Raw genomic sequence first — 12,007 nt, 5'->3', positions numbered from 1 at the left:
AATAGTGTGTGTTTGCCCAATAAATCCAGTTCCTGCTATATAATACAAGAGGCAAATAGAGTTTGTATTACAATCTAATCTCTCTCTTACCACTTTCCCAAAAGATTTAAGGCATTCTTTCCACCATCTTATTTTATTTTATTTTTTTAAATATATATTTTATTGATTTTTTACAGACAGGAAGGGAGAGGGATTGAGAGTTAGAAACATTGAAGAGAGAGAAACATCGATCAGCTGCCTCCTGCACAGTCCCCCTACTGGGGATGTGCCCGCAACCAAGGTACATGCCCTTGACGGGAATCGAACCTGGGACCCTTGAGTCCGCAGGCCGACGCTCTATCCACTGAGCCAAACTGGTTAGGGCTCCACTATCTTTTTTAAAAAATATGTTTTTATTTTTTTTAGAGAGAGGAAGGGAGAGGGAGAGAGAGAAACATTGATGTGGAAAAGAAACATCGATTGGCTGTCTTCCACAAGCCCCCTACTGGGGATTGAGCCCACAACCCAGGCAGGTGCACTGAACGGGAATTGAACCGGGGTCAAGGGCACATACCTCGGTTGCAGGCTCCTCCCCGGTAAATGGGACGATGCTCAACCAACTGAGCCACATTGGTCAGGGCTCAACTGTGTTTTAAATAAAACGGAAGAGGACACTAACCTCAGGATGAACATCAGAATCAGGCGGGCTATAAAGAAGCAAAGGTCAGAAAGAAGACAACCTCAATGGACCTGACAATGTGGAGAAATTAGTTAACGGGTAATAATCTGTATATTCCTTGTAAGATTAATTACTTTTGTAGAGCTATGCCGGGAATAATAAACCGAACTCTTATATTTCACTATAATAACCACTTCAAATCTGAGTTTTCAACTTAAAGTGAAGCTCTAACTGCCATACCAGGTAAATAAGAAATGCTATATAAATGTCATTAATGTTAATCAATGTAACATGGCATGATCCACCTATAATTCCATTTCATGGTGTCAGAATACATGAGAAATTACATAAAATTCAGATAATGTAAGCTAATTTTCATCAAAAGAAGAAAATGCGGCAGACTTGTAATAAATCCATTTCATATGGAAAAAAACATAGTATATATATTTTTAATTCTTATCTGAGGATATTTTTTTAGTGATTTTTAGAGAGAGTTGAAGAGAGAGGGAAAGACAGAGAGAAATATTGATGTGAGAGAAACACATCATTAGTGGCCTCCTGCACAAGCCCCGACCAGAGCCCTAACCAGAGCCCAGGCCGAGGAGGAGCCTGCAACCGAGGTACGTACCCTTGACCAAAATCAAACCTCGACCCTTTGGTCTGCAGGCTGATGCTCTATCCACTGAGCCAAACCAGCTAAGGCTAGAATATTTTTAAAAACCTTCCCTGTAAAGCTTAAATCCATAATCCTATATAATAAAAGGATAATATGCAAATTGTCACCTCGACCAGGAGTTCAACCAGTGTTTGACCAGGGGGTGGGGCCAGCCGGCCAACCGTGCATGCGGCCCCTCCCCACCGCCAGCCCACACCTGATTGGCCCCCTACACCCCTCCCCCCAACTGGCCTGGCCTGGTTGGCTCCCGATCAGGGCAGGCCGGCTGGACCCCACCCGTGCACAAATTCATGCACCAGCCTCTAGTTTATTATATAAAAAGAAATAAAATGCTTTTAATCATATAGGAAAAGTAAAAGAAAACATAAACCTATTTTACAAAGGAATATCAGAAAACAATTTAAAATTTAGAACTGTGTGCATATCGTGTCCCAGGCACTGTTCTAAGAGCTTTACACATATTGCTTCATTGAGTTCTCATAATACCATGAGCTAGATATTATCATTCTCATTTTATATACATGAAAAATTAAGACTGACTGAGATTGAATAACTTGTCCAAGACTAGCTATATAGCATTTGAGGCCAGGCAATCTGGCTCCAGTAACCATATTCTTAAACACTCAATTTCCTCGCAAACTTCCATGTCTCTCTGTTGTTCCCTCTGCTTCTGGAATGCTCTTGATCTCACCCACCCAAAAAACTCAATCATCCTTCAAGATTGGTTCAATCCTCATATTTCTCAGAAATGTTTCCTGATACCACAACCCCTTTCAGCTAAATAAGAGGCCCCTTGTTATGATACTTCCAGAATATGCTGCATAACTACTATAGCACATATACTGAAAACAGTATATTTCTTTAACTAGATTGAGTACTTCCCGATGACTGTTTTGGTTATTTCTGCACATCCAGAGTAGCAGAGTGCCTAGCACATAATGGGGCTCTAATTAATTAACCAAAAGGCAATTAAGCACTGATTTAAAAATATATAAAATAAATTACCCCATTCAACTATCGTAAGTGCTCAAATTCAAATACTGGGGAGGAACTCTACCACCTATATATCAGTAAACAGAAATTCAAAGGTCTTAAAAACAGAAGAAACATTTACCTTGGAAAGTAGACAAATATTAGAATAAAAACCATATATTAAAAAGGATACAAGTTTTGATACAGTGGAATCAGTGATTTCAGAGCACGGCTTGCATTTATAGCTGTTGCTCGAACCATAATGGGCAGGACCTTTCCATTCACAATAGCACCATCAAAAAGTGGGCCAAAGAAGGGAACCTAATTGAAAAATTAGAACATAATTTTATACTAAAATTGAAGAAAGGTTTATGTAAGAACAATCAAGACACTGCATACAACAATGTTTCTGCTTTCCCTTTAGTTCTTTCTTCAGTAGAAATACTATTCAAATTCATTTATTTTCCATGATGGGTCATTCACACTAGAACAATAAACAAGAAATGCAAAAGGTCTACATGGTTTCATTCAAAAGAACTGTGTACTTGATGTAACAGACTAAAAAATTTATATTCCCTGCCAACTTTCAAATTTTTGTAGCCTCAATTGTACCAAAAAATTCAACACTGGAAATAAATTCCTCTTTCTCCATTAGTAAACACAGGCAAGGTATACATTCTTATAGGCAGCAAGTTAATTTTTTAAAAATTATTTTTGTGTGATACCCAGCTTTATTACAAAACCTGAAACATTTCTATTACAGAATTTCTTAGAAAAATCTTTGTTTTGATAATTGTCATTTTTATCACATGACTGACAATTTCAAGTTATTCTGTTTGACTATGGTTGGTACAAATGGCAGCTGAAGGCAAGCACATGAGCTGTGAATAATACAGTAAATATTTTAAGCTTATGGCCTCATATTGTCTCTGCTGCATATTATTTTTCAGTTTAAAAAAACACACATGAAAATGTAGAAAACATCCTTAGCTTGTGGGCTATACAAAAATAGAAAGTGGGCCATAGTTTGCTGACCTTTGGTTTAGATGAACCTTATAAAATCTGGCCATAAGCTTAAATTCACACATAGGGAACTTAACTAAAGGAATTCTTAAGATTCATGATCAAATGTCAAAAAGTAAGTTTTCTATAAACTAAAAGTATTAAATTAAAAAAGTAAGAAACATGAAAATACTACCAAACATTTATTATTTTGAAGGAAAATACTTACACAGGTATGTTTCAATCCCACAGTATAACACATCCAACTAGAACAACTTACTTGGCTTTAAAAAACACACTTTTTAGAACACATAGTTTTAGTACTCTAACTTATTAAGTGACATAACTAAATAATCACATAATCTTAACAAGATATATCAACTAAAATATAGGAATCATATGTTCTAGTTATAAAGGAAATTATTACTTCTGACTGTGTCTTTTAGGAAATAGTAATCATTCTTTCAATAAAAGGTAAGCCCTTTTGTGAGCTTAGCATAAAAGAACTTGCACTCTGGCACTACCAAGCTTTCTCCCTTTTGAACATAGTTTCTTGCTACTTTTCCTGTCTTAGCTCCTTCTGAACCAGACTAAGACAATTCACATAGCTACCAGAGTTTGTCTCATTTCCCACCATTTTCACAACTTGATGTCTAGTCTAAATCCTTCTGAAAGAAGAAACAAAGCCATATAGAACTCAAAATATATTACTAAAATGTAAGATAAGAAGTTCTCACCTCTGGTTTTTTCATTATCTGGATACTGAACATGTGATTTTTCATTGGATATATTACAATAAGGACATCACCAAATTCTGTAGGAATAATTCCTCTTCTGTAGTCTCGAGTATGCTCTGACCAAACAATGTGTACTTCATCATTTCCTAAATGTCTCAACTAGAAAACCAAGAAAATAGTTCAGAGTGCTTTAGAAAAGCTCTGTATTTATATAACTACTGTTAACATACTATAAAAAGATGAAAAGGTAAATAAATAACAAACCATATTTTAAAAATTTCATTTGACCATTTTTTTACAACACATGAAACACAAACATTCAAAGACATCAGGTGACACTACAGAAAACCAGACAGTTTTTAATGATCTATAGTTAATGGGAAACAGAGAAATTAGATAAAAAAAGATTCATATACATCCCCAATACTCTCCTTAACTAGCAATTGCACCAATTCTCCACTACCAAACTTTTTAAAAGATCGTTTAAAAGATTGTTTTTAAAGTGATTGATTTAGCCCAGCTGGCTTGGCTCAGTGGTTGAGCATCAACCTATGAACCAGGTCACAGTTCCATTCCTATTCTGGGCACATGTCTGTGTTGCGGATTCGTTCCCCAGTAGGGGGCGTGCAGGCGGCAGCTGATCAATGATTCTCTCATTGATGTTTTTATGGCTCTCTCTCCCTCTCCCTTTCTCTCTGAAATCAATAAAAATTAAAATAAAATAAAAAGTGACTAAGATTCTTTTTTTTTAAAATCATTCTCTGGAAGTGCTAATAGGCAGTGAACTGGTCTAAAAGAGGTAACAGGAAGAGAAGTAAAAGAAATAGATCATTCATAAATTGGGTAATCACCTATTAAGTATGAAAAAGTTGACTATATCTGGTTTAACAAATTTATTTTCAGGTTTTCTTTGTCTATGAAACTATGCCTATGAAATTCATCCAAATAGACTTCTTTAGAGTTGGTAGACTCTCAATATGTTATTTAAATATTTGTGATGCTTACTAAGATGTTTTTGGCAATCAGAGAGAGATCATTGTTATTAACTTAATTAGGGTACTCCTAAGGCTTAGGAAGAGCCACACTCAAGGGGCCAAAGAGCCACATGTGGCTTGCGAGCCGCAGTTTGCCAACCACTGGTCTAGGCCATGGGGACAGAAGTGGTCAGTAGGCTGTCTGAGACTGCTGCTGGCAGTAGCCACCCCAGTGCACGTAGCCTTTGTTTTTGCAGTAGCCATCCTTCTGGCCTCGGAAGTAGCTACCACAGGTACCCTGCTTGTGGTCAAACTCCACTCATTGTTTTCTACAAGGCTGCTCAGCTTCTCCGCCAGCTTATAGAGCCAGGTCATGTTGGGCACTGGGCTCCGTGTTGGCTGGTTCAAGGAGGCCATCAACTCTTCATTAATAATCATCTTGCTAGTGATGGCGTGCACAGTGGGCAGGTTCAGCCTAACCAGTGTCTCCATGCTGATGTAGTCATAGAAACTGCTGTAGGTAAAGCAGGTCTGCAGTGACTCTTCCTGGATCTTCCTAACCAGTATGATTCAGACTTTGTTGGCCTCAAAGACAAGGTCCCCATACTTTGGGGACCTTATCTTCTCATTGAAGGTCTTCCAGTCGCCCATCTTCATTGATTCAGGGGGATCCAGGAAGGGCTGTCATTGGCCCACTCGCAGATGGTAATGGAACTGCTTGCTGATCATATGTTGGTGGGCATCACTCTGTTGGGCGGCCATGTAGGGGATCTCCAGGAGCATGGCAGACACCACGTAAACACACTCCAGCAGCTCCAGGTTGATGTGCAGGTGGAAGGGCACCTGCCACTCCACCTTCTCCCGCTCCTGGCTGGGCTCCTTTAGGCGGTGTAGTAGAGACCCTGGCCAAGAAGTTTCTGGGCCTGACTCCTTGACTGGATGTCCAGCAGGGCACTGTGAGCATCATTGGACAGTCCTTGGTGGAAGGCACAGATGCACAGCTGTACCATGGTGCGGTTTTACAGGATCTGTACTGGACGGACTGTGTGCTGTCTTTTTTTGTTGTTGTTTTTTAACTTTTTGTGAATGCTGTCTTGTAGGTGTCTCATAGCATGAGGTCGTGGACCTGGTACCAGTGGGAGATATGGCAGAGGATGGCGCACGTGCAGTCTGTGCAGTTTTTGGCATAGATGTACTTGCAAAGTCTCTCCATTAGCACAGCTGAGTCCTTGCCCTCATTTTTTGCTTGATCTTGGTTGGACTTTGAGGAGCCCTTAGGGAAGGTAAGCTGCTGCTGATGGGCCTTATAATTAAACTTGCAGACGGTGTGCAGAATGCACCTCAAGCAGACATGACAGATCTCCTCAGTGGTGCCCTTCTCTTCCAGGTAGCACTGCACAAGCTCAATGATTGGAATATACCTGTGCCTCATCCTTCAGGTGCTCCACATACTCTTTGGAATGAGGATCAGTATTTTGCATTATTTTGGTAAATTCTTCACCCATTCATTCCACCAGAGTTAGGATACAGCCATAAACACGCAGTGGCTGGTCAACATTATGTGGCTTTTCACTCTCTTCCAGAATGTTCTCTTCAACAAAGATGGTTTTGCAAACAGGATGTCCATCAGCTCATTGATGCAGTCCAGGCTTCATGTATGTGGCCAGGTTGGCGTTGTAGTCATAGAGAGAACTTGATTTTGATGATGACATCCTCCCCAAGGTTATTTTCAGAAGCAATCTGAACCAGTAGCTGTAGCAGCTCAATCTGGGTTGCACAATCAGTTCCCTTCTTGCCTTGTACCTGAAGGATCTCATTCAGTTTCTTGATAACAACAGTGTGGATGGATGATCTCAGTTCCTCTGGCAAACATTTTTGGTTTCTCCTTAATGAGCACACTCCATCTCGGACCCTTTCCCACTCCCCACATTCATTGTCCTCCTCCTCATCCAGGTGCTTTGATTTCCTATCGTGCTGCTTCTTGGCTTTGTCCTCCCATTTCTTCTCAGTAGCCCTCTTGTCCTCCTCTGTGGCCGTTTTAAGGAATCTTGAGGCCAACATGGTCTGTTTCCCTTCCTCCTCCTCCTCCTCTGAGTCAGAAGACGTTGAACCTGTGTCCCACCCTTCATCCTCTTGAGTCCTCATCTTTATCCTCCATCTTTTTTAGAAACTTTGACTCTCTCCAGAAGGAGCTTCTGGTTTCTTCTTCAAGAAAGCTGCAGCACTGACTCTGTCTTCATCCCTATCTAAAGAGCCTTTTGAATCCTTTCTTCTCAGCATCTTCATCTGCAGACTGTTCAGGGTTCTGCTTATAATTTGTAATAAGGGACTCAAAATCTTAGTGTGTTTTTGGATCCTCTGGAGCAGGGTGCTCAAGGCCTTAGCATTGTTCTTATTCATCTCCTTCTTCACTTCCTTCTTTCCATAACTCATTAATATAGTCTCTTAAATCAGCCAGGATACGGATATAGAACTGGGGACACCTTTCTTATCCACAATGCTTTTAGCCTTCCCATATGCTTTTGCCAGGAGCTCAAACTCTTCCAGGCACTTAGTGACATCCTGAATCTTCATGGCATTACCAAGGGTCTGATAAGGTTGGTCAACTCCTCAAACCTGTAGTCCTGGGCACTTCGAACCACTCTCTTGATATCTTCTTCGTCTTCACTCAGCAACAATGGCTGTTTGTGGTAGTTACGCCTGACAGGTTTGGTGACAAGCTCCTCCCTGAACAGGGACAACTGATGCTGAAAAACTGTGATATGGCAGATCAGCTGAGCCTACGAGTCACACCACAGAACTCTAATTGTTCTTAAAGTCCCCAATACTAATCTATCTAGAAAATCCTAATCACTATGGATGTTAAGTATTTGAGAATACAAGGTAAATTCCTGAACTTTAAAATTTGTATTACTAAACAAGAAATGTCTTCTCAGATACTTTGATGGATTATAAGATATAGGCAGCTATTATTATTCTAAAAATAATAACCAGCTAAATCTAGACACCAGAATCTATTTTAGAAATATAGTATAAATATTTTTTCTTTTAAGGAGGACTATTTTTTTTATAGGTTTAAGTGGATTAAATAACTTTTTTTTTAAATTTTGGAAACCATAAATGTGCTTATTACTCTAACTAAATGACGGTAGACCTCAAATATCAAAATATTGTATAAGTTTTAATTCCCATTATTTATATCACACACAGACTTGAATGATATACTAGTAAATGTAGGACTTAGGCTTTGTGACATATTTAAAAACCAAAAAAGATTACACAACTCAAAAGCCATGGCTCTATAATTTCATTTTTTAATCAAAATACTTTAAAAATATCCTTCCTATACAGCCATCCCCACGTGTCAGTTTTCCTAATAGGTTTATGTTAACTGAATACAAAAGAAATGTGAAATAAATTTAACCAGGAGGGATGATCCAATCTAATTTTGATACATTAATGTCATATGCTGTACATGTTACAATAGCAGCCAGATCTAATACTAAGCTCCAGGCTATACTGAGATTTCCAAATGGCAGATTGTTCTAAGTGATATCAAGTATAATTGAAGTAATAAACGATAGCAAAAGCTGAGCACACTGTCAGGAAGAATTTAAGTATTTACTTTTTAAAATTAAGTGAGTTAGGTTAGGAAAGACAAGACAACTGAAATAATGCAGGTCTCAATTTACAGAAAATTCCTTTTATTTATCTGCTACATTAACCCTTGAACTCTTGCCAAAGCTATCTATAATTTCTACTGTTCACTTATCTAAAGAAATGAGAGAAAAGGGCAACTGTAGTTTTATCTTATAACCAAGGCTTCCCTTCAAATATCTACTACAGAGTATTAAAAGTCTGTTTAATGGAAAAGAACAATACATTTTTACCAAGATGTTGTAATGAAGATATTTGTGGTCCAGAACCATGTGTATAACAAAGTTATTCTAAACATGTTCAAGCAATTTAAGGGAAAGCTTCAAGAATATCCCTTATGATTTATATTCAAATGCTAAAAAAGTAATTATTTTATTCTGTCATGACAAGGCATGCTTTTATATCTATATATAGAATAATCCTACTATATAATAAACACAAATTGAGAAATTACTAATCATTGTTATATATCTTAGAAATTTCTGAAAAGACTACTAAAAAAATCAATTTTGAGTGCTTAACAGTTAATAGAAATTTCAGAAGTGTGTTTGATATATTTTATTTGACATAAAAACTTTATATAAGATTTTATATTTACTTATTTCTTATCTCTCATGGATTTACAAGACTATGTATAGTCAACGAGTTTTTCTATACTCTGAAAACACTCAAAGGGGTTCCTAACTACATGTACTACATTTGTACCAGATATCAATCACTTCTGAAATAGAGTACAAGACTTATGTATATGGAGTAGGTATGTTAAAATCACTAGCAACCAACTACTCTTCCAAATTCACTTCAACTACTGCTGAAGTTATTTTGGAATTCAAAGTATATAACATTGGCTGTAGATTATCATTACCAGTTTATGAAGACAAAGCAGTTAAATGAAATTCAACATGTGTAAAATCGAAGTCCTTAAACCATTATAGAATATTAGCACCAGAAGAGACCTTGAAGTTCTATTTTCCTACCCAATACAGGAACTTCCACTGCAATATTCCTGACAAGTAATCCTGCCTCTGCTTAAATACTTCTAAAGTTAGGTAGCTTAAAAATTCATAAATCAGTCCATTTATTTTTAAAGAGCTTCAATCATTAGAACATTCTTTATGCTAAGCTAAAATATCCCTTTCTGAAGCTAGTTCTGCCAAAATGAGAAGGATTATCAAGTAAATCCAACCTATATTCTATATATTTTCAGATCAGACTAATAATATATCTCAACTTTACTTTTCCAGGCTAAAAGTGTCCTTAGTTCCTCTTCTTACAGTTTACAAACCAATTCATTATCCTGAATTATTACCTCAGTTTATTGATATTTCTATAAAACTGTGGTGTTCTGACAAAGAGCACTGGCCTATCTATCTATAGTGGCACTACTACTTTGTTTTGTTCATTACATTTAATTTTCTGCATTTTTATATCTTTGGCTCAAATAGAAGTTGCAGTCAATTCAAACCCCTAAGTCTTTTTCTACACAGTTCCTTTAAGCTGGTACAACTGAGTGCTAGAACTAAAGAGAGGATTTCATATTTATTCTCATTAAATTTTACCTTGTTAGGTTCAGATTATCTTTAAGCCTATTAAGGTCATTAATCTGATTCTGCTATTCAATGTGTTGCCTCTCTCTTTCCCAGATTTGTGTTATTCTTAAATTCAGATTCTTGTGTCTTCATGTAAATTTTGGATACCAATGTCAAATGGGACACAGGTTTGGTAAGAGCCATTACAGATGTTCCTCCTGGTTAAAAAAATATCCACACTTACTAAATGTTTACTAAGTGCTTTGTGATAACTTATTTAATTTTTACAACAATGCTAGATGGTAAATATAATTATAATTACCTCCATTGTTATAGGTGAGGCACTGAAGCTTAAAAAGATAAAGCAAGCTTGGCTAAGGTCACACATAACTAGTTCCAGAAACCACACTTTAACCACTTCCCTATATTGCCTCTTATTAAATAATTAATTTATGTCTCTAGATATAATTACACAACTAGTTATGAATATACTAACTGAACTATTATAAAGACTACATTTCTTCAATTTGTCCACAAGAAATGACTTTGTTAAATGCTTTATACTGTCTATGGCTTTCCCTGATCTAGTAATCCTATTAAAACAAATTAAGTTACTTTGATGCAATTTGTTATGGTGAACTCATCGTGGCTCCTAGTGATCACTACTTCATTACCTAAGTGCTCACAAAACATCTGTTTAATAATCCTATTTTGCCAGGCATTGACATGGAGTTCATGAACGTTAGTAATTTTTGTAGTTGGTGGCCTGTTCAATCTCTTTTAATGAAAATCGGATGCCTGACTATCTTATGGTAGTGTTCTCATTTTCCATGATTATGAACAGAGAGAGATTCCAGAGTCAATTCTAGATTTCCTCATGGCCACAGAACATCACTCTTCTGGAGTTGGAGACTAGAATTCATGTAAAGTAATTTCATAAAATCAGCTTACTCTATGACTTCCCCATTTCTGTTAAAAGCACCAAACAATTCATTATACTCAGGGTCAAAACCTGAAAATCATCAATTTCTGTTTTCCTTACTGTATCTCTAACAGGCTCTTCATTAAAAAAAAAAAATTATACTCCTTTTTTGTACTTTCCTATTTCTTCTACTGTTGCCCAAGGTCAGATGCCTGTCATCCTACACAACTGAACTAGTTCATGAGTTTCTAAAAGGCCTTCTTCTCTCCTCCTTCCTGTCGTCCTTCCTACCCAATTCTTTCATACGTTAGAAAATACTGAGAGCTGAGTAAATGCACTGTGCTATCCACTACAGATACAATGGTGAGGAAAAAACAGACATAGTCTCTGCTCTCACAAAGCTTCAAATCCAGTGGAGGAGACAGAGTAAAATAACTAGGCAATCTACACTAATAAAAGAGAAACATGGTAATTAGCGTACGACCGCTACCCTTCCCATTGGCTAATCAGGGCGATATGCAAATTAACTGCCAACCAAGATGGCGGCCGGCAGCCATGCACTGAAGCGAAAAGGGAGGCTTGCTTGCTCCAGTGATGGCAGACTCCAACGTTCCCTGCCTGACTTGCCGGCCTCTCAGCTGCAACTCTAAGTAACTATGTTGCAAATACAGAAGCTAAACAAAACCCCAGAAACCTGCGTTAGTCAGCCAGGCTTCAGCCAGCCGGACCGCAACATTGTATCAAATACAGAAGGTAAACAAAAGGCCAGAAACCTGCTTTCAGCAGCGAGGCCTCAGAGCTAAAGCTGGCCCAGAATAAAAAAAAAAAAAAGAAAAAAAGGAGCGGTTGGGAGCTTCAGTCACCCGCCAACCGGAAAACG

The 12,007-nt window shown here is 37.7% G+C and overlaps 1 protein-coding gene across 13 annotated transcripts in view; it reads right to left on the bottom strand.

Annotated features, from left to right (window-relative positions):
• The window catches only part of RALGAPA1 (Ral GTPase activating protein catalytic alpha subunit 1), a 281,001-nt gene that overhangs the window by 34,707 nt on the left and 234,287 nt on the right, over nt 1-12,007 (bottom strand). For 12 of the 13 annotated variants that reach the window (XM_023751509.1, XM_023751508.1, XM_023751514.1 and 9 more), the window contains 2 exons: nt 4,046-4,204; nt 2,500-2,627 (listed from right to left, as the gene is read on the bottom strand). In XM_023751509.1, coding sequence (XP_023607277.1) covers nt 2,500-2,627; nt 4,046-4,204 — 287 coding nt within the window. The remainder of the gene's footprint in view (nt 1-2,499; nt 2,628-4,045; nt 4,205-12,007) is intronic. The other variant, XM_023751507.1, reaches the window with a different exon arrangement.

This window comes from Myotis lucifugus, unplaced genomic scaffold, assembly GCF_000147115.1.
Source record: "Myotis lucifugus unplaced genomic scaffold, Myoluc2.0 scaffold_22, whole genome shotgun sequence".
Lineage (NCBI taxonomy): Eukaryota > Metazoa > Chordata > Mammalia > Chiroptera > Vespertilionidae > Myotis > Myotis lucifugus.
Note: the sequence above shows the minus strand (reverse complement) of the source record. Positions and strands in the feature narration are given on the sequence as shown.